At 39.2% G+C, this 24,498-nt stretch overlaps 1 protein-coding gene across 5 annotated transcripts in view; it reads right to left on the bottom strand.

Moving 5' to 3' along the window:
* LOC132380377 (importin subunit alpha-7) overlaps positions 1-24,498 on the bottom strand; it is a 144,123-nt gene that overhangs the window by 74,961 nt on the left and 44,664 nt on the right. For all 5 annotated transcript variants that reach the window (XR_009507749.1, XM_059949107.1, XM_059949110.1 and 2 more), the window contains one exon: positions 23,943-24,042. Coding sequence is in view for 4 of the 5 variants with exons in the window: in XM_059949107.1 (XP_059805090.1) it covers positions 23,943-24,042 (100 nt within the window). In the remaining variant the exon portion in view is untranslated. The remainder of the gene's footprint in view (positions 1-23,942; positions 24,043-24,498) is intronic.

Raw genomic sequence — 24,498 nt, 5'->3', positions numbered from 1 at the left:
TTGGGCCACCGGTACCAATCTGGGGGAGTAATTCTTATAGTGATTTTTAGCAAGGTATATACCCCTAGTGCTAGAAAATACGTCATGTTCCCGCTGGAATTCTGGGCAACCGCCCGCGACCAGTAATCTTGTGCTTCCATCAATACCAGGTAAAACACCGTCTGATCGTAGAGGCACATCGCAGAGGTTCTTTTATTTTCCAGGATACAACCATTCGCTTTGTGAAAGATTTTGCACCCCAGACCTTAAACATGCACGCTGAGTTTAAAGGCGCAATGAAAGTGCTTTTTGATCGTGGTTTTAAACCTTCGCTTCGCTCCCCTGCTGATCTACGAATCAAACTTAACATTGGGAAATACAAATGGTTTAAGTCAGCCAAGGAAGCTGAAGCATTTGTGGCAAGTCTTCCGGCTATCCAGCCATCTTCGGAACCCGATCAGACCTCCTAAAATGGTGGATAAGTACTTCTCGTAGTAAAATTACTTTTTCTGGACTCAGACTTTACTTGAATCATTCAGACATTATTCATCGAAACTCTAAGGGCTGTTGACAATCTCTCCCTGGATTTGGTGTGTGTGAAATCTATCTTTTATTGTTGTACAACTTTATCTATAGAGTTCTACAACTGACTTTAACTTGTTTTGGAGGTTTGAAGTCTTAAGTGAAGGCCTTCCTGTTTGTTGGTTCACAGTTTAATTGCCGATCTATTTTCCCTTCTTTTTATATTTATTTATTTTATTATACTTTTTTCTTTTCTTCACCCCTTTTTTCTAATTTCTGAATTTTTTCTCTCTTCTCTGTAAATTCTCGTCTTGAATTTATAATTTTCCCCTTCCTCTCCTTTTTTTTAATCCCTTTTTTTCCCTTTCTCTTACTTTATTCTTCTATAATTTTTTCGCTGGCAGGTTAGTTTTGGTCATCTTCCAATTTTCTCTGTATTAAGTTTTATATTCCTGCAGAAGGTGTTCTAATCTGTAGTTATGTTTTTTTAGTGCATAAACTAGTTACTATTTATTATAGTATTTATACAGAACTGCTGTTAATGATACAGATCTGGAAGTTGTATTTGGGTTAATTTTTTTGGTAGAGCCAGCTACTTGTTTTGGTAGCCGTCTAGTTTTGGGTTGTGTGGGTGGGGTGGGTTTTCTAGTTCCAACATCACTCACTGTATATATTATATCTCTTTATTGCTCAGGACATGTATATGTTTTGATTTTACGAATCTATGTTTACATCTCTGCTCCCAGACTGCTATTGTACTGCTTGACTTTTTGTACGCTTTCTGCCTTTTATGCATTAGTAATCGATAATGGCTAGTGCACTTAAATTCGTGAGCTGGAATGTAAAGGGATTGAATCACCCTGTTAAAAGGAGGAAGGTATTCTCACATATCAAACAACTCAAAGCTGATATTGCTTTCCTTCAAGAAACTCATATTCGTTGTTCTGATAACTCCCGGCTTTTGTCAAAGTGGGCAGGTCAGCATTTTTATACATCCTTTACCGCTAAAGCTCGGGGAGTCTCCATTCTTATTAACTCAAATATTCCTTTTGAACTCCATAATAAAATATCTGATATAAATGACCGTTTTATTATTGTTTCTGGCAAACTATATAACACTAAAGTTGCACTAGCAAACCTGTATGACCCCAACTTTGATGATGTTAATTTTTTTGAACGGTTTTTTTCCTCACTACCAGACTTAAACTCATACTCTCTTATACTGGGTGGTGACTTTAATTGTTGGTTAGATCCCAATTTGGATCGATCGTCCTCTGTTACTAGACCACCTACTAAATATGCCTTAGCTATCCAATCGTTTCTCTCTAACTATGGTAATTCTGATATATGGCGTTTCCTCCATCCTACGGAGAGAGATTATTCTTTTTTCTCATATGTTCACCATACCTTCACTAGAATTGATTATTTCTTACTCGATAACCAGCTTATTCCATTTGCCCACTCTTGTGACTATCAGAGTATACTGATCTCTGACCATGCCCCAATTACTCTCTCTCTGAATTTGCCTGGTCTCCCTCAGGGGAATAAACACTGGCGGTTTGATTCAACTTTACTATCGGATGATGATTTTTAAAAATTTATTAAGGATCAGATAACCTTTTATTTTAACACTAATCCATCACCTGAAGTGCCATCCCAGATTGTCTGGGATGCCATGAAAGCATATCTGAGGGGGCAAATAATCTCTTACACAGCAAATCTCAACAGAAGATCCCGTGCAGATCGATTAGACCTCATTAACCAGATTAAAGAATTGGATCAAATATATGCCCAAACTAAGAACCCTGAATTATACAAGAAGCGTGTTGAACTCCAAACTAAATTTAACCTTCTGTCCACTCAACCTGTCGAACGCCAACTTCTCGAAAGCAAGAGTCGCTTTTACATTCATGGGGATAAGTCTGGTAAATTCCTAGCCAATCAGCTGAGGTGTTCCAAAGCCAAACAACATATTACAAAGATCTGGAAGGAGAACGGAGACTTTACATCAGATCATTTAGAAATTAATGACGCACTTAAAAATTTTTATTCTCGGCTTTATTCCTCTGAATCTCTGAATGACAATATCTCTGTTTACAGAATCTGAATATCCCCTCACTTTCATCTGATTTCAAAGCCAAACTCAATGCGCCTATGTCATTAGAAGAAATATCTACTGCAATTTCTGCACTGTCCTCAGGGAAATCTCCTGGACCTGATGGGTTCCCTGTAGAATTTTATAAATCATTCTCTTCTCTTCTTTCTCCTCAGTTACTTTCAGTATTATCTGACTCGTTTAATTACGGCAAATTGCCACCCTCTTTCAGTGAGGCATCTATTATTCTTCTTTTAAAATAGAGCAAAGACCCAACAGAGTGTTCCTCGTATAGGCTGATCTCTCTGCTCAATGTTGATGTAAAGATCTTAGCTAAAGTTTTAGCTCATAGATTAGAAACCGTCATTCCCTCCATTATCTCTGATGACCAAACAGGCTTTATTAAAAACCGTTTCCCTTTTTTTAACATTCGGCGTTTATTTAATATCTTATACTCACCTCCAACTGGGATTCCTGAATGTGTTATTTCCCTCGATGCGGAGAAAGCATTTGATCGTATAGAGTGGAACTACCTTTTTGCAGTTTTAGAAAAATTTGACCTTGGCTGAAGTTTCATCTCTTGGATCCAATTGCTGTACCTGTGTCCTACTGCCTCTGTTTTAACCAATTTTCAGAAATCCCAAGTATTTAATCTCAAACGATGCACCCGCCAGGGATGCCCCTTAAGTCCCTTTCTCTTTGATTTGGCTATGGAACCTCTGGCGATAGCATTTCGAAGCTGCCCTGAAATGACTGGGATTTGGAGAGGGGGTGTTGAGCATAAAGTTTCTCTCTATGCTGATGACTTATTACTCTTTCTCTCAAATCCGTCTACATCCTTACCTCTAATGTTTTCACTTCTTGACCAGATTAGCCAGATCTCTGGCTATAAACTTAATTTACATAAGAGTGAACTTCTCCCAATTAATAAAGAAGCACAAGAACTAACATTTCGTGATCTCCCTTTTAAAGTAGTCCATAATCAATTTACTTATCTTGGAATTACAGTCACAAGGAAGTTTAAAGATCTCTTTCGTGAAAACTTTGCCAATCTTTCACATGCTATAAAACAGAGTCTGGTACAATGGTCACCTCTATCTATGTCTTTGGTAGGTCGTATTAATGTTGTTAAAATGTATGTTCTCCCCAAATTTTTATACCTATTTCAATCTATCCCAAATTTTATTCCTAAATCTTTTTTTGATTCCATTATTTTGTCATATCTGTGGCAGAATAAGCGCTCTAGAATTAATAAAATCCATCTCCAAAAATCTAAAAAAGAGGGTGGCATGGCTTTACCTAACTTTCGTTTATATTATTGGGCAGCTAATATACGTTGTGCTACCTTCTGGTCTTTCTTCCATGGCCAACCCGAGTGCCCTAACTGGGTGGCGATGGAGCTGAGCTCCACGAAAGAATTATCTATCTCTGCACTTCTTGGCTCTGCACTCCCTAGTAGTCTGCCCAGATCAATAGCTAATCCTCTTGTTAGACACACTTTGCGTATATGGGCTCAGATCAGGAAATGCTATGGTTTCCAGGGGTTTTCCGTTTCCAGCCCTAATGCTCATAATCACCTTTTTTTACCTACTACATACGATTCAGCATTCCAGGTTTGGTATAGGAAGGGCATTAGACATTTTGAAGATCTTTTCATTGATAATCACTTCGCTTCTTTTCAGCAGCTCTCTGTTAAGTTCAATCTGCCCAATGCTCATTTTTTCAGATATCTCCAAATCCGACACTTTATTGCTCCTTTAATTCCTAACTTTCCTGAAATGCCTGCGAAAAATGCTATGGACCTATTTCTTTCCATGAACCCACTAGGTAAAGGCTTAATATCAATCATCCGAGATAAACTAGCAGCCTTACGACGGGCCCCCATGGATAAAATCAAAATGGCCTGGGAGCAGGATTTAAATATCTCCTTATCTGAGGAGAGCTGGGATTCAGTTCTCAAATCGGTTAACTCAACCTCTCTTTGTGCTCGCCACTGCCTTTTACAGTTTAAGATTGTTCATAGAGCCCATTTGTCTAAATCTAAACTATCTCGATTCTACCCTAGCGTTAGTCCGCTCTGTGATAAATGCAAGAGGGGCGTGGCCTCTCTCATCCATATGTACTGGTTCTGTCCTAGCTTGGAGAAATTCTGGAAAGATGTCTTCACTACGTTGTCGTGTATTCTGAATCAGCACCTAAAACCAAACCCCTTAATTGCTCTGTTCGGTTTTTGGGGCGAGACAGATTTATGTCTGGGTCCGACCAAATGCCGAATATTATCCTTTGCCTCTCTCCTGGCTAGACGCTTGATCCTCCTCAGATGGAGAGATGTTGCCCCACCCACTCATGCTCAATGGCTTAACGACATCATGGCCTGTTTGGACCTCGAAAAAATTCATTATTCAGTTCTCAATTCGGATCTAAAGTTCCATAAGGTCTGGGGACCTTTTATCGAGTACTTTCATAACCTTCCTCTTGACTAGGGTTTTTTTTTCTTTTCGGTCCCTTGCTTTCAGCTCCTTTTTTTTCTGGTAGAAGGCATTATTACCCTCTGTTGCTGAATGTATTCACAGTCTGGGAGTTTGGCTGTCCTGACTTATACTCTCTATATTGTGTTGTGGTTGGTCTGGAGTTGCTGTTGTTTTTTCTTGTGTTGTGGGGCTTGGGGAGGACACTAAGCTTACTTGTCTTTAATTCAGGTGCTTTTTTTTTGCTAAATTCTCTTCCTTTGTAGTATATTGTTATTGTATGCTTAATTTTGCACTGTTTTAATGTTCCTCATTGGGATTTGGGGTTTTTAATTTGTAAAATGTTTTGAAAAACTAATAAAAAAAATTTAAAAAAGAAAGAAAATACGTGATAGCATTGCAGCAGTGGAAGCTTTCTTGCACGGGACAATATTGATACACTTGAGGACACTCTCACTAGAAAGGGTACATCACATAGAGTCAATGGCATAGTGATACAGGCCAATGTCTATGGACCACATCTGCCAAGAGCTGTGCTTCCATACATCGAGAAACTGAAGCAAAGATCAGCCACCATTGAGGACCAAGAACTGGAAGTTTATGCAGCAGGTGCACGTGTGGGCCCACAGCCTCTCCCAACCAGGGAACACTGTGTCCAGGAAACCAAGGATGCTGCTCTTCTTGCCTGCAAGAAGAACCTGGTGTGGACACTTGCAAGGCAAATAGATCCAGAGAATCAGACAATCCCAAGCTGGACTGGTTTTAATATCAGCACCAGGGACCAAGAACCAATCTCACAAGATATTGTTGGGTATCTGCCAACCATCAATTCACTAGCCAGAGTTGACCACAGTATTTGAAATCCTGAACCAATCAGAGCTAATCAGGAAGGAACTTCATCTATAAACAATTGTAGTAATCATGTATCAAGCACTCTATGCAAAAGCTACTGAAATCGTCTAGAAGCACAAAGAGCGCTTCTCCAACATTCTTCTCGGGATGGGAACATTCTATACCACATGTAATGCCTGAACCATCCTAGGAAAGCGATTTCGGGATGCTGCTCTAAAGGACATATGCAAAGAAGCTGGAATTGTCGCAGAGGGGTCCACCAATGGAGTCCTTCATGGTAAAAACTACAATTGTGCTGTCAGGGTCCACAAGTACACCTACGAAGCACTGATTGGACTCACATGGGCAGAGATCACACCGTGGGTTGAGGAGAACGTTCCAGAGAGGAGTGGGATGATCAAATCATTCTTAGACCATGTGAACGACATGGCCAGTGACTTGAACCAATAGAATTTGAACAATCTGCTGCAAAGTCCACTCTTAGCTGAGCTGATGACCCTGTGGACTGACTTTCTGGAACACCTCTGTCACAACAATGGAAAGCTATCCACATTCTGGATATCATACATTGACATGGTAGAGAACATAGTACTTGGGCTTCTGCGCACCTCTCGTGAGGGGGACTGGGAGTTGTACCTCCATGTTATAAGAACCATGATCCCATGGTGCTTTTGCCTATGATAAGATGAATTATGCCAGGTACCTGTCCCCTTACTTTGCTCAGATGATGAACCTCCCAGAGAAGAATCCTTCTGTGTATGAGGCCTTCAAGACAGGCTAATTCTCAGTGCAGCTGTCAAGTAACAATCCCTTTGGGCAGATCCCTGTAGACCAGGCTACTGAAGCCACAGTGAACAAAGACACACAGACTCCTGGAGGCACATCATGGTTCAGGTTGAATGCTGGAGCTACCAAGTGTTACTACATAACAGCTGAGCACTGCAGTGCATTCCTGGGACAGTTAAGGGAGATGGTGCAAGGCAACAAATCAGAGCTTTGTCTTGTGGAGCTACAGCGGCCAAGAATCCAGAAAGATGAGGAAGCAGTTTTAGCAGTGGTTAGCCTCACACATGAATGGGTCAATCCATTTGCAGAGAAGTGGGACCTTATTAGCATCTCTGCAGCAAAAGCAGCCCCCAAGGACATTGTCTCTGACCTGATGAAGGTATATGAGATTGGTGAGCAATGCTATGCAACTTTGAAGGATGAGAGACAAGAGGAAGACCCACCAGCAAAGGAATTCCATGACCCAATGAAAACCAACAAGCTAAAAACATTCAGTGATATGTGTAAGAAGAGAGAAGTGAAATCAAATGGGAGGGCAATCATCTTGAAAGCAGACAGGTCTTTGTTTGAACGCATCATAGTGATGGCACGAGGGCGCAGTCTATGTATGGAGGATATCCTCTCTCACACCTTTGGACCACTGCCCTGGGCCTTGTCCACACCAGAAGGATTGCTGAGAAAGACAAATAAAGCTACTTTAGCCACAACCTTGCAGAAAAATGTAGCAGTAGAAGAGCAACTTCCAGGAAACTCTGCTACAGTGGCTGATGGAGTGAACCTGGTCCAGAGTGAAGGGCGATCAAGTTACTTTCAGAAATGTTACCACAACAATTCTGGGTATGGCACTGAGGGAAGGCAATCAGAGTAGAAGAACAGATGTTGTGTTCAACACATACCAAGGAGAACTCTATCAAGACTAGTGAAAGATCACTATGGAGTGAAGAGACTGGTCATGAGTTGCAAGGTATCACAAGCACACAGATGGTGAGGCATTAGAGAAGCTTCCTGACCAAAGTCAGTAACAAAAATAGTCTCATTCGCTTCATAGTCCATGAATGGAGGTAGCCAGAGTACAGAGCAAAGCTACAGGAGAAGTTTCTGTATGCAACTGTGAATGACAGATGTTACAGAATCACATCTCAATAGACAATAGACAATAGGTGCAGAAGTAGACCATTCAGCCCCTCGAGTCTGCACCACCATTCTGAGATCATGGCTGATCATTCACTATCAATACCCAGTCCCTGCCTTGTCCCCATATCCCTTGATTCCCCTATCCATCAGATATCTACCTAGCTCCTTCTTGAAAGCATCCAGAGAATTGGCCTCCACCGTCTTCCGAGGCAGTGCATTCCACACCTCCACAACTCTCTGGGAGAAGAAGTTCTTCCTCAACTCTGTTGTAAATAACTGACCTCTTATTCTCAATCCATGCCCTCTGGTACTGGACTCTCCCAACATCTGGAACATATTTCCTGCCTCAATCCTATAATTATCTTAAACGCTTCAATCAGATCCCCTCTCAATCTCCTCAATTCCAGTGTGTACAAGCCCAATCTCTCCAATCTCTCTGCGTAAGACAGCCCTGCCATCCCAGGAATCAACCTAGTGAATCTACGCTGCACTTCCTCAATTGCCAGAATGTCCTTCCTCAAACCTGGAGACCAAAACTGTACACAATATTCCAGGTGTGGTCTCACCAGGGCCCTGTACAAATGCAAAAGGACATCCTTGCTCTTGTACTCAATTCCCCTTGTAATAAAGGCCAACATTCTATTTGCCCTCTTCACTGCCTGTTGCACTTGCTCATTCACCTTCACTGACTGATGAACTAGGACTCCTAGGTCTCTTTGCATTTCTCCCTTACCTAACTCTACACCATTCAGACAATACTCTGCCCTCTTGTTCCTGCTTCCAAAGTGGATAACTTCACATTTATTCACATTGAATGACATCTGCCAAGTATCTGCCCACTCACCCAGCCTATCCAAGTCTCCCTGTATTCTCCTAACGTCCTCTTCGCATGTCACACTGCCACCCAGTTTAGTATCGTCAGCAAACTTGCTGATACAGTTTTCAATGCCCTCATCTAAATCGTTGACATAAATCGTAAAGAGCTGTGGTCCCAATACAGAGCCCTGTGGTACCCCACTAGTCACCTCCAGCCAGTCCGAGAAACACCCATTCACTGCTACCCTTTGCTTTCTATCTGCCAACCAGTTTTCTATCCATGTTGAAACCCTGCCCCCAATGCCATGAGCTCTGATTTTACTCACCAATCTCCTATGTGGCACCTTATCGAATGCCTTCTGAAAATCTAGGTACACAACATCCACCGGCTTACCCTCGTCTAACATGCTTGATACACCCTCAAAAAACTCCAACAGATTAGTCAAGCATGATTTGCCCTTGGTAAATCCATGCTGGCTTGGCCTAATTCTATTACTGCCATCAAGATGTGCCACTATTTCGTCCTTAATAATGGACTCAAGCATCTTCCCCACGACTGACGTTAGGCTAACAGGGCGATAGTTCTCTGTTTTCTCCTTCCCTCCCTTCTTGAAAAGTGGGATAACATTAGCCACTCTCTAATCTTCAGGAACTGATCCTGAATCTAAGGAACATTGGAAAATGATTACCGATGCATCCGCAATTTCCTGAGCCACCTCTTTTAGAACTCTCGGATGCAGACCATCTGGACCCGGGGATTTATTAGCCTTCAGTCCTACCAGTCTACTCATCACAGTTTCTTTCCTAATGTCAATCTGTCTCAATTCCTCTGATATCTTATGACCCTGGCCCATCCATACATCTGGGAGACTGCTTGTGTCCTCCCTGGTGAAGACAGATCTAAAGTACGCATTAAATTCTGTTGCCATTTCCCTGTTTCCCATAACAATTTCTCCCAATTCATTCTTCAAGGGGCCAACATTGTTCTTAACTATCTTCTTTCTCTTCACATAGCTAAAAAAAGCTTTTGCTATCCCCTTTTATATTCCTGGCTAGACTGAGCTCATACCTGATTTTTTCTCTCGGTATTGCTTTTTTAGTCAAGATCTGTTGTTCCTTAAAACTTTCCCAATCGTCTGTATTCCCACTCATCTTAGCCCTGTCATACTTCTTTTTCTTTAATGCTATACAATCTCTGACTTCCTTTGTCAACCACTGTGGCCCCTTCCCCCTCTTTGAATCCTTCCTTCTCATTGGAATGAACTGCATTTGCATCTTTTGCATTATGCCCAAGAATATCTGCCACTGCTGATCCACTGTCTTTCCTGCCAGGGCATCCGCCCATTTAACTTTGGCCAGCTCTTCCCTCATGGCTCCGTAGTCTCCTTTATTTAATTGCAACACTGACACCCCTGATCTGCCCTTATCCCTCTCAAATTGTAGATAAAAACTTATCATGTTATGATCACTACTTCCTAATGGCTCCTTTACTTCAAGATCACTTCTCAATTCCTGTTCATTACACATCACCAAGTCCAAAATAGCCTCGTTCCTGGTTGGCTCAAGCACAAGCTGTTCTAAAAATACATCCCTTAGACCAGGGGTCAGCAACCTTTACCACTGAAAGAGCCACTTGGACCCGTTTCCCACAGAAAAGAAAACACTGGGAGCCGCAAAACCCGTTTGACATTTAAAATGAAATAACACTGCATACAACGTTTTTTTTTGCCTTTATGCTATGTATAAACAAACTATAATGTGTTGCATTTATGAAATTGATGAACTCCTGCAGAGAAAACGAAATTACATTTCTGCATGCAACAAAAACATTTTGAACTCCGAAAAAAAGACGTTGGGTTGAAAGTTACTTTTAAGTAAAATATTCAATGTCTATTTGAGTCCTTCTTGTATTTATGAAAAACGCCGAACTTAAATTTTCCGCCAGCAGCAAACCAAAAATAACGTCAGCCAGCTGTCATCCTGAAAAATGAAAGGACTATTTCACTGAACTATGAAAAAATATGAATATAAGTAAAATAATAGGCAATTAAAATATTTATCATACTTGGTTAATGGGATTTCTGCTCCTGGACCTCAGCGCACAGCGTCTGCACATCAGGGCTGTATGATGTCACCTTCATCTTTACACAGGATCGCAAGCTGTCATCTGTGAGGTTTTCAATATCACTCCATTTGTGTTTCTGAGCAAGAACGGCCTTCTGACGGGCAACATCTTCAAGGTCTGCTGTCAAGCGTCTAAACTTGGACACCCATATGTCTTTGTCGGCTATGTCGGCCAGTTCCATCTCAAGATCAGGTTGACTCACACCTGCCAATGCAGTCGTATTCAGTAGGGAAGGATCGATGCTTAAGGGAGTGACCGGGAAGGATAATGTGTTTTTTTCCTCTCTGAACTCACAGAAGCGTTTCCCAAACGATGTTTGCATTGCGATGATTGCAGAATGTAAATACTCCGAAATTATCATGTCGTGACCTTGTTTGAACTCTCTCAAATTGGGGAAGTGAGACAAAGTGCCTTTCTGTAAATCTCTGGCAAGCACTGTCAACTTGCGCTCGAATGCCAAAACATCCTCCAACATGTGCAGGGCTGTACGTCCTTTCCCCTGAAGAGCTGTGTTCAGCGTGTTCAGGTGCGCTGTCATGTCTACCATGAAGTGTAGCTTTTCCAGCCACTCTGGCTGTTCCAGCTCAGGAAAGGTGAGCCCTTTGCTGCCCAGGAAAGTTTTCACTTCTTCCAGACACGCGACAAAGCGTTTCAGCACCTTCCGTCTGGACAGCCAGCGATAAAAACACGTTGTAGCGGTGTCAGTAAACTGCAGTCAAAGATAGCTTTATTCGAACTAAACAGCCTTGCTTTTAAGCCTCCCTCAACCCAGCCCCCATGGACGCAGATGCTGCAAAAGACGCGTACTCACAAACCCCCGTAGGCTATCTCCCTTAGCCGGAATGCCGGCTAATTGTGAGCCGTTTCGGATGTGGCAGGAAATGTACAAGATCACCATAATTACATTTCAAAAGCTAACAAACTAACATAAAATACATTTTAATTAAATACTGACCAATTATTTCCCAAAGCCACAGGGAGCCGCAGCACAGAGGTGAAAGAGCCACAAATGGCTCGGGAGCCGCAGGTTGCCGACCCCGGCCTTAGACACTCCACAAACTCCCTATCCTGGGGTCCAGCACCTACCTGATTCTCCCAGTTCACCTGCATGTTGAAATCTCCCATAACGACTGCATTACCTTTAGCACATGCCAATGTTAACTGTCTAATCAACTTGTACCCAATATCCACGCTACTGTTTGGGGGCCTGTACACAACACCCATTAGGGTCTTTTTACCCTTACTGTTCCTCAGCTCAATCCACACAGACTCTACTTCCCCTGTTCCCAAGTCACCTCTTGCTAAGGACTGTGACAGTGAGGAGGTGCCAGCTTGTCAATATCAACAAGAAGCAGATGGCTGCCTACTTCTCCATGCTACCCATGCCACAAGAGAGGGTCACCAATCTGTAGTGATCTGCTCAGAAGACACAAATGTCTTTATCATGTCTTTAGCATTTTGTGACAAGATTGAGGCCCCATTGTTCCAGAAGTGTGGCACTAGAACCCATACAAGGCTTGTAGACACCAGGAAGGTTGCTGCCACTGTTGGCATAGAGGTTTGTAGGGTTCTCATCGGGTTGCACGTATATACAGGATGTGACTGTAAGCATTTTTGCAAGGAATTTGGAAGTTCCCTAAATCTTCCAACCAGCAACAGGGAAACTCAGGACACATTCTTAGAGTTGGGTCAGGAATGGGACCTCTCCCCATAACTGATGGACAAACTGGAGGCATTTATATGTCTTCTGTATGCCCTAAAAACATCAACCACCAAGGTCAATGAGCACAGGTAACACCTTTCCGTGTCAAAAAAGGTGAAATCGAAAGACATCAACTTCCACCATGCAAGAACTGCTTAACAAAACATACACAACGAGGCAACTACCAGGCTGGTATATGGAGAAGATGTTTGGAGAAGGACACACAAGTGCCAAGCCCTGTTGGCAGAGGATGGAAGATGGAGAGAGAAGAGGAAGCTGAACAGTTGGTGGTGTACTGGATGGAAGGCCAGCCAGCACCCGATGCTGTCCTGAATCTACTGGCCCGTAACTGTCCAAAAAAATGTTCACTCCCAAAATGTATGTGTGTTGCAAATAGTCTCAGGTGCACTGACATGTGTAGACTAGCAGACTTTGAGAACCAGGCATCCACCTCAGAGAGTGTGGAAAGTTCAGATGAAGATGTGGAAGGTGTGGAAGACTTGGAAAATTATGACTATTAATAGGTTATGAAAGTATGGAAAACAAAGTATGGAAAGCAGTCTTTGATTAAATATATTCATTTTACAACCAAATGGGGCCTAACTCATGGCCATGTGGAACTCCACATTTGAATTATTTTTCTGTAATTCTAAATGCTATGACAAAAGCTTAAGATTGTTTTGATTTGATACGACAATATGGAAAATATCATGACATTGATAAAAACTCCAGAAATCTCTCCAAATGAGGTTTTTTACCTTTTGTGGAGTGGGGTAACATTTTCTGCTTCACTGATGTTAATATGGAATATATACAAAAAGTGATTACTTACTTGAATTCCTGAATAAATTCTCTACAAATTCATGTGATTATATGTGTCCTAGGGTTTTTATTGGCTTTTCCAAAATACACAAGACAAATGTTTTTCTAAAAATGAAATGATTCACTTTACTGAAATTGGGCATTGTACTGCGAGTGCCACCAATGACATAGTTTTCAATGTAGAATTTTATAACAACATTTGATGAAAAGTGCTTGAACTCAGCTATCATTGTGACAAATTTCAATGTTGAGGTGTCACTGTTGACAAAATACCACTAGGTTGAATATATATGTTGTACTTTATATTGGCCACTTTTCAGAAATACTTATTTTAGGGTCATATTATAAAATGCATGAAAGCACACATAAAGTTACCACTGGTGCAATGCTATCACATATTTTCTAACTCTAGAGATGTATACCTTGCCAAAAATCACTATGAGCATTATTCCCCTTAGATGGTACCAACCAACCCTACTGGCTCACAGACTACATACACTGGCTGTTTCACCCCTTTCCTCTTCCTGTCACCCAACTTCCTGTGTCCTGCACCTTGGGTGTAACTAACTCTGTGTCCTATTTATCATACCTTCAGCCTCCTGAATTATCTAGAGTTCATCCAGTTCCAACTCATTAATGAGAATTGTTACAAGCTGCAACCAGGTACACTTCTCTCAGGAATAGTTGTCAGGGTTACTGGAGGTCTCCCTGCCTTCCCACATCCTGCAAGAAGGGCATTCCTTTTTTTTCTTTTTCCAATCTTTTTATTGAATTTCATATATAAAGAAAACATAACATAATAGTAAATAGGTTATAAGTGCAATAGACTTGAGATTACAATAATAATAAGATAACAATATCCTATTAATTATCAACAACAAAAAAAATAGTATATTAATCAATCAAGTCTATAATAATTATATATGAAAAAAATCATCAGAAGAAGAAAAAAAATAAAAATACAAGAAAAAATATATATTGAAAAAAAAACACTAAACTAAACTAAACTAACATGGACAATAATAACAGTTTATATGTATATGATAGTGTCAAAAACTCCGGAACTCCATACCTGAACAAGAATAAGCAGAGAGAAGGTCTGGAAGAGGTCAAATTAATTCATATGAAAATGTCGAATGAACGGTCCCCAAGTTTCTTCAAATTTAATTGATAAGTCAAAAATAGTGCTTCTAATTTTTTCCAAGCTCAGATAAGAAATAGTTTGAGAGAACCACTGAAACGTGGTAGGAGGATTTACTTCTTTCCAATTTTGTAATATAGACCTTCTGGCCATTAATGTTACAAAAGCAATCATTCGTCTAATTGAAGGGGAAAACTGATTACCATCCTCATTTGGTATACCAAAAATTGCAGTAATAAAATGAGGTTGTACATCGATATTCCAAATTGAGGAAATGGTAGCAAATATGTCCTTCCAATAGTTATGTAAAGTGGGACATGACCAAAACATGTGGGTCAATGAAGCCACATCTGAATGACATCTGTCACATTGAGGGTTAATATGAGAATAGAATCGAGCAAGCTTATCTTTAGACATATGAGCTCTATGTACAATTTTAAACTGTATTAAAGCATGTTTAGCACATATAGAAGAAGAATTAACCATTTGTAAAATTTTTTCCCATTTTTCTGTTGATATATTATATTGAAGTTCTTTTTCCCATTCTTGTTTAATTCTACCTGATATTTCTGGTTGTATCTTCATAATCATATTATAAATAAAAGCCACTAATCCCTTCTGACAAGGATTTAAGGTAAAAATCAAATCTGAGAAATCCATTGAAGTTGAATTGGGGAAAGATGGTAGAACTTTATGTAAAAAATTTCTGATTTGTAAATATCTAAAAAAATTAGATTTAGGTAACTTAAATTTGTTGGAAAGTTGGTCGAAAGACATCAAACTACCTTCAAAAAAAAAGATCACGAAAACATTTTATACCTTTCCTTTTCCATATGCTAAAAGCTTGATCTGTCAAAGAAGGTTTGAAAAAAAAATTAAGATAGGGCTATCAAGAACAAAGTTTTTCAGAGTAAAAAACTTACGAAATTGAAACCAAATTCGTAATGTATGTTTGACAACAGGATTAGATATCTGTTTATTGAATTTAACTAAATCAGTAGGAAGAGAAGAACCAAGAACAGAGAATAGGGAATATCCCTGTACCTTATTGCATTCTAAATTTACCCACTGTGGGCACAATGGTGAATCCAAATCTAATTTCCAATATATTAGGTCACGAATATTATTCGCCCAATAGTAAAATCTAAAGTTAGGTAAAGCTAAACCACCATCTTTTTTAGATTTTTGTAATTGCCTTTTACTTAACCTGGGGTTTTTATTTTGCCACACAAATGAGGAAATTTTTGAATCAATGTTATCGAAAAAAGAATTAGGAATAAAAATTGGTAAAGCTCGAAATAAATATAAAAATTTCGGTAAAATCATCATTTTAATAGCATTAATCCGACCAACTAATGATAAGGATAGGGGAGACCATCTTGTAGTAAGTTGTTGAATTTGATGGAGCATAGGTAAAAAGTTCAGTCTAAATAAATCTTTGTATTTCTTGGTAATTTTTATACCTAAATAGATAAAGTTATCAGTAACAACTTTAAATGGTATCCTATCATTCAATAAAGTTTGCGCGTTTAAAGGGAATAAATCACTCTCATCCAAGTTTAGTTTATAACCAGAAAAACTACCACATTGAGCCAACAAGGATAAAATAGCGGGAATAGACCTGTCAGGATCAGAAATATATAACAACAAGTCATCAGCATAAAGTGATAACTTGTATAACTTCTCATTACAGGTAATACCAAAAATATTAGGAGATTCACGAATAGCAATGGCTAAAGGTTCTAATGCAATATTAAATAATAAAGGACTTAAGGGACAACCTTGTCTCGTACCATGAGATAACTGAAAAAAAGAGGATCTGTAATTATTTGTAAGAACAGAAGCAACAGGTTTATAATATATTAGTTTGATCCATGATATAAAATTAGGACTAAAATTAAAATATCTCAAAGCGTTAAATAAGTATGTCCATTCAACTCTATCAAAAGCTTTTTCAGCATCTAATGAAATAACACATTCTGGGATTATGGGTGATGAAGTATAAATTATATTAATCAATTTTCTAACATTAAAAAAGGAATACCGATTCCTAATAAAACCAGTTTGGTCTTCTGAAATAATCTGTGATAGTATCTTTTCTAACCTAATGGCTAAAATTTTTGTAAGAATCTTAGAGTCTACATTTAATAGTGATATAGGGCGATAAGATGCACATAAAGTAGGATCCTTATCTTTTTTAAGAATTAGAGAGATAGTAGCTTCATAAAAAGATTGAGGTAATCTCTTCTTAGCAAATGCATCATTAAAGATTTCACATAACCAAGGGGAAAGCGAAGAAGAAAAAGTTTTTAAAAATTCTATAATATAACCATCAGGACCAGGAGCTTTCCCTGAATTCATTAATGAGATAGCCTCTCCTATTTCGGCCATAGAGATAGAAGCATCGAACAAGCTACGATCTTCATCTGTCAGTTTGGGAATATTCAAATTGTTAAAAAAATTATCCGTCATGGACAGATCGCCATCAAATTCTGATTGATATAAAGATTTATAAAAATCTTGAAAAGTGTTATTGATTTCTTTATGATCAGTAGTTAGATTACCGTCTTGTTTACGAATTTTAATAATTTGTCGCTTAGTCGAAATAGCTTTTAATTGATTAGCTAACAGTTTACCAGTTCGATCACTATGGATATAAAATTGAGCCCTGGTCCTAATTAATTGATTCTCAATTGAAGAAGATAATAATAAGCTATGCTCCATTTGAAGCTCAACTCTCTTCTTATAAAGTTCTTTGGTAGGAGTCACGGAATAAATCTTATCAATTTCTTTAATTTTATCCACTAATAAAGCAATATCTAAATATCTTTGTTTTCTTTTACCAACGGAATATGAGATAATTTGTCCACGGATAAAAGCCTTAAAAGAGTCCCAATGTATTCCTCTGTCAATCTCTTCAGTATAGTTTGTTGAGAAAAACAAGTCAATTTGCTGTTTTATGAAGGTGATAAATTCTGGGTCTTGAAGCAAAGTAGCGTTAAGTCTCCAAGATCTAGTATTATTGGAAAAGTCCGAAATCTTGATAGATAACTTCAAAGGTGCATGATCCGAAATAGTAATAGAATCATATTTACAATCAGTAACATCCATTAATAAACGATGATCAATAAGGAAATAATCAATTCTAGAATAACTGTGATATACATGTGAAAAAAAAGAAAATTCTTTATCTTTAGGGTTCAAAAACCGCCATATTTCAGTAATTCCCGAATCAACCATAAAAGAATTAATAAGTAAGGCTGATCTATTCGGAAGAATTCGGATAGGTTTAGATCTATCCATCAAAGGATTCAGACAACAATTGAAATCTCCACCCATTATCAACATATATTCATTTAGATTAGGAAGGGAAGTAAATAAACGTTTAAAAAATTCAGGGCAGTCAAAGTTTGGAGCATAAATATTAACTAGAACCACTTTTCGATTAAAAAGTGAACCAGTTATCAACAAAAATCTGCCCTGTGGATCAGAAATAATTTCATGATGTGTAAACGAAATTGAGGGGTCTATAAAAATAGACACACCCCTAATTTTGGCGGTACAATTCGAGTGAAATTGTTGACCCTTCCAGAACCTAAAAAAACGTTGATTATCCTCCCTCCTAATATGGGTCTCCTGTGCAAAACTAATATTAGCAGTCTATGGAATACTTTAAATATTTTTTTACGTTTAATCGGATGATTTAAACCATTAGTATTCCAAGAGATAAAGTTAATAGACTTATCCATCATGCCAATATTAGTTGTGTATATCATAAAAGATTAAAAAGACACATAACCCATAATTCAGGAAGAAGGAAAAATGATTCAGGAGCAACCAGAGAACATGACACCTCAACAATATTAATAGTTTAAAGTCGGCCCATAAACTAAAAGCAAAAAAATAAAATGCAAAAGCGTGAAAAAAGATCCCTACCCCCTCCCCCAACCCCTCGAAAAAGAGCCAAGCGGCAGGTGCACAAACTAATACTAATATTACCCCCATTTTCAAGATGGCAACTTCATGAAAAGAAAGAAAAGAGAAACTATATAACACCCAGATATAAATATAGGGTTGTAAAAAGAAAGAATATGTATCAATCAAAATGAAAAAAATATATAAAAAAGCAAAAAATCATTAATAAAAAAAAGGATAACCACTGAAATTTAAAGTAGTGTAATATGCCTTTAAAAAAGGATTCCATATTCAAATATAAGAAAATGACGTTTCAAAAACAGAGACTTATGGGAAGAAGAAACGACATTTTGAAAGGACCATATTACAGAATATAAATGTAAATTCACCAATCTTTTTTTTAAAAAAAAGGTCATCAAAATAAGATTAAAAAAGGATTCAATAACCACTACAATATATATAAAAAAAGGACCAAAAATTCAAGACATCCGTCCCATTCTCAAATATAGGCAAATAAACGCTTACGGAAAGCAAAGTCTTATGGGAAAAAGAAACGACATCTTAAAAAATAAATCATTATTACAAAATCTTAACGTATATATCTAATCCAGAGGAAAAAAAAACTTAATTAAAAAAAAACATTATAGTAAAATTAAAAGAGCATCTGTAAATCATGATAATAAAAAAAAAACCAGGTCTACAGAAAGCTATACTGCAGCTTCATAAGTTAAAGGCTAAAAGCGGAATGGCGTCTTCTCTCCAAAAATTCTTCAACATAACACATAGTTCAACTTGTACTAGAAGACCGATATTCTTCAATGAATTTCTTCGTTTCTTCCGGAGTATTAAAGAAGCGCTGACTGTCATCACTCAACGTAATTCTGAGATTCGCTGGGTATCTTAAAGCTTGTTTAAGTCCAATCAAATGAATCTCTGCCATCACCGGTTTAAAAGCGATTCTCGCCCTCATCACCTCGAATGAATAGTCCTCCACAATACGAAACTTGTTGTTTTTGTGAGAAATCATACCTTTCTGACGAGCTAATCGAATTAGAAGCTCTTTCTCCCGAGGATAATGGAGACGGACAATCACAGCTCGTGGCTTGTCTCTCGCAGCCGAAAATCTCGGAACTCTGTGGGCACGGTCAATAGTAGGTTTAACCCGCAAAGCGTCCTGGCCAAAAATTTCCCACAATAAGTTAGAGAAATATTCAGTTAAGTCACCAGACTCAACATTTTCGGGAAATCCAATAATACGCAAGTTCTGTCTGCGAGATCGGTTTTCAAGATCGGTGATTTTAAACTTATTCTGCTCCACTATTTTAGCGGTCGATCGTACCTTCTCCTCCAAAGTTTCAATTGTACGTATTTTTTCACAAATTATCTTGTCAAGAGCCGCAAACTTTTCTTCATGCCGTTCAATATCTGCTGCCAGCGATTGAAGCTTGGTATCAAATGATCTAACGACATCTTCAAGCTCAGACATTTTCGCAGTAAGTTTATTTTCCAGACTTGCAAGTTTAGTATCCAGTTTAGTATCCAGAAGACTGGAGATTGCATCGAGAGATATAGGGTCTTTAGACGATTTCTTAGGTACAGACATTTTAAGTTTGAAAAAATTAAATCAAGTATTATTTTAAAAAAGAAATAAATAGTAAATATCAACCCTTGTAGTTAGGTACGAAAAGATTTGATTAAAGGGTGATTATAGCTTAAAAAATGAAGAGCACCTAAAAGGCAGATGTCTACGTCGCCATCTTGAAACTCCATCCCTCGCATTCCTTTATCCTGCCTGCAATCTCTACTGTTCCTAAATGAACAAATATAAAGAAGGAAAAACAACAAACTATGGAAGCTTCCCAGAAAACAATCCAAGTTTGTCCAGCCTCTCCTTTTAGCTTATATCCCCAGTTTCATGCAACTTCTACTGTATCCTCTCCAAACTCCCCACATTCTTTCTGTAAAGGGGTGAGGAGAACTTTGCTGCCCAATTCAACAACTGTATCATGATATCCTTATTCTTATACTATATGCCTCTGGTAATGAAGGCTGTATATCTTCTTCGCCATGCTAGGAATGAGTATTATAACCAGGGATTTTGATTAATTTAACTGAGAATTTTTATTTGTGAATTGCATGCTTCTTTTATTTCCACAGTAGAGCCCAGAAAACAGGGAAAATTGTAAAGCATGAAAAACTAAGAATTCAAAAACTGAAATGTCAGCAGTATTCATTCCCCTTTGCTCAGTACTAAGTTGAACCATCTCTTGCAGCTATTACAGCCAGTGATATTTTTGGATATACCTCTACCCCCAGGGCTGTGTGCTCAGTCCACTGCTGTTCACTCTGCTGACCCACAACTGCTGCAACACACAGCTCAAACCACATCATCAAGTACATCAATGACACGACCGTGGTGGGTCTCATCAGCAAAAACAATGAGTCAGCTTACAGAGAGGAGGTGCAGCGGCTAACGGACTGGTGCTGAGCCAACAATCTGTCTCTGAATGTGAACAAAAGGGATGGTTGTTGACTTCAGGAGGGCACGGAGTGACCACTCCCTGCTGAACATCGACGGCTCCTCGCTAGAGATAATTAAGAGCGCCAAATTTCTTGGTGTTCACCTGACGGAGAATCTCACCTGGTCCCTCAACACTAGCTCCATAGCAAAGAAAGCCCAGCAGCGTCTCTACTTTCTGCGAAGGCTGAGGAAAGTCCATCTCCCACCCCCCTTCCTCATCACATTCTACAGGGGTTGTATTGAGAGCATCCTGAGCAGCTGCATCACAGCCTGGTTTGGAAATTGCACCATCTAGGATCGCAAGACACTGCAGTGGACAGTGAGGTCAGCTGAGAAGATCATCGGAGTCTCTCTTCCCACCATCACGGACAGTTACACTACACGCTGCACCCACAAAGGAAACGGCATTATGAAGGACCCCACCAACCCCTCATACAAATGCTTCTCCCTTCTGCCGTCTGGGAAAAGGCACCGAAGCATTCAGGCTTTCACAACCAGACTATGTAACAGTTTCTTCCCCCAAGCTATCAGACCCCTCAATACCCAGTCCCTGGACTGACTCCTTACTGCCCTATTGTCTTGTTTATTATTTATTGTAATGCCTGCACTGTTTTGTGCACTTTATGCAGTCCTGGGTGGGTCCGTAGCCTAGTGTAGTATTTTTTCTACATTTTTTTTTACGCAGTTCAGTCTAGTTTTTGTACTGTGCCATGTAACACCATGGTCCTGAAAAACGTTACCTCATTTTCACTATGTACAGTACCAGCAGTTATGGTCGAAATGACAATAAAAAGTGACTTGACTTGACTTACTAGCTTTGCACAACGTGATGGAGCAAGAGTTACCCATTCCTCCTTACAAAATTGCTCAAGCTGTGCCAGGTTAGTTGGAGAGCAGAAGTGGACAGCAACCTTGAGGTCTTGCCAGAGATATTTGATCAGGATTCTGACTGGCCCACTCAAGGACATCAATTTTCTTCATTTGTAGCCACTCCATGGCTGCTCTAGTAGTGTGCTTTGGGTGGGTGTCCTGATGAAAGACAAACTTACTCCCCAGTTTAAGCTTTCTGACAGAGGATAGTATGTTTTTATCCAGGATCTCTCTGAATCTAGCAGCATACATCTTCCCATCAATCCTGACCAGATTTCTAGTCCCTGCCTCTGTATCTCCACCATACTTTACAGTAGGGATGGTGCTCCTGGGTGATAGGCAGTATTAGATTTATGTCACACATAACTCTTAGTGTTGAAGCCAAAAAGTTCCAGTTTAGTCTCATCCAACCATAAGACTTCCTTCCACATTTTTACAACATCTTCTAAGTGATGCTTTGCAAAGTCATTCCAGGCAAGGACATGCTTTTTTTTTCCAGACAGGGCTTTTTATTTGCCACTCTTCCATAAATACCCTTTTTGTACAAGGCCTTAAGAAATTATGGAGCCATGAACTTCTCTTCCAGCTGCTGCCACTGGCTTCTCAGAGTGGCTGTTGGCATCACAGTAGCTACTCTTACAATGCATTCTTCTCCAGCGACTAACTTTAGAGGGGAGGCCTGACCTAGGCAATGGGGCTGTGCTTCATATTTTTTCCACTTTTTCATGATGGATTTTACTGAGCTCTGAGGAATGTTCAGAGACTTTGAGATGGTCTTGTGCTCTTTCCCAGATTTGTGCTTCTCTATTATCATTTCCTTGACTTATCTTGAATACTCTTTTGTCTTTATTTTGGTTTGGTTTGTTAAAAATCTACTATACTGTCGAACCTTACAAAGAGAGGGGTTATTTATTCTTATGAATTAATTGAGAACAGGTGATCCTCCAATTTTCTACATCAACAAATCCTTGGGAATGCCATGGACCCAATCTGAGACATCCCTCATTAAAGGGAGGTAATATACCATCCAGGTGTCTCTACTGCGCCCACAGAATCTTGTCTCTGTTCCTGTAACTATGGAATCCCCTATCAACAATGCAGTCCTCTTCATCTCTCTGTTCACCGCTTTAAGAGGTTCCTAGACAGGCACGTGAATATACAGAGAATGGAGGGATCTTGACCATGTGCAGCAGAGGTATTAGCACCAATTACATAAGCAGTAAAGGGGAAGAGGTCCTACACCATGAGTATATAAAGTTCAGAAAGAAACTGAAGAGAAGGACCTCCAAGCTAGTAACCTCCAGATTTTTTCTGGTGCCATCAGCTAATGCAGGAAGGAACGGGGTGATAGCACTGCTGAATGAGTGGCTGTGGAGATTGCAGGGGACAGGGTTCTAAGTTCTTGGATCATTGAAACCTTTTCTGGGGAAAGAGGTGACCTGTACAAGAGGGACGGGTTACTCCTGACATGGAAGGGAACCAATATCCCAGCAGGGAAGCTTACCACTGCTTGATTTAATTTTTAGCTAGTTTGGTACAACATTGTGGGCCAGAGGGGCTTTTCCAGTGCTGTATTGCTCTATGTTCTATGTCAAGTGTTTTTTCCCCCACAGATCTGCCACCTACTAGATCTTTTTGCTTTTCCACACCATTCTCTATAAAACTCTAGAGACTGTTGGACATAAAAATCCAAGGAGATCAACAGTTTCTGAGATACTCAAACCATGTTGTCTGGCATCAGCATTCATTCCATGTTCAAAATCACTTAATCACATTTCTTCCACGTTTTGATGTTTGGTCTGAAAAATAAATGAACCTATTGACAATGCCTGCGTGCTTTTATGTATTGAGTTACTGCCACACATTTGGCTGATTAGATGTCTGCATTAGCGAGCAGGTGTTGTACAGCTGTAACCCACAAGAAAGCTGGAGGAACTCAGCAGGCCAGGCAGCATACGGCCCGCTGAGTTCCTCCAACATTTTGCGTGCGTTATTTGGATTTCCAGCATCTTCAGATTTTTTCGTGTCTGAGGTGTAAAGGTGTAAATAGGGACCACTGAGTATACATACCTTGATAATATATCTATTTTGAACTTTGAAATTTTTTTTATATGTGCTGTCCACCAAAAACTTATTTGGTTACCAATTATAATATCATCCATCTGAAATAGAAAAGCATTTGAAACACTCTTACCTTTGGAAAGCAATTTACGAAACTTTTGAGTGGTCACTAGCTGCTGTTCAATATCATCAGAGAAAAGCATCTGTACCATTTCCCTTGTGATCATCCCCTCCTAAAATGGAAATAAAATTTTTAATATTCAAGTTGTATAATTTGTTTTATAACAAAATAGCAAGTCAGAACAACTTTACAGAAAGCAAATTATATACTCTTAACCAAGCAGGTCTGGCCCAGTACCAAACAACATATACAACTACAGAAAATCTAGACAAAATTGTTCATGAAGCATGATGCTTGAATGATGATTATTCATTTTCCTTTAAGCATTTAATGTAATATCTGCAAATTTTTGTCAATAAATATGACAGTTATATAATACAATATCTGCAGTTTTTGGTTATTAATAAGTATAATCACAGATATATAATACAATATCTGCAGTTTTTTGCCGTTAACAAAACTATAATGACAATATCTTCAGTGCTTTACTGTTATCAATCAACAAATTCAGTGTTTCAACTCTAGCAAACAATCTTTCTGTGGCTAATGCAAAAGGCTTAAATGGGCT

Source organism: Hypanus sabinus, chromosome 24, assembly GCF_030144855.1.
Source record: "Hypanus sabinus isolate sHypSab1 chromosome 24, sHypSab1.hap1, whole genome shotgun sequence".
In the NCBI taxonomy this organism is placed as follows: Eukaryota; Metazoa; Chordata; class Chondrichthyes; order Myliobatiformes; family Dasyatidae; genus Hypanus; species Hypanus sabinus.
The sequence above is the reverse complement of the archived record's forward strand: the minus strand, read 5'-3'. Positions and strand labels throughout refer to the sequence as shown.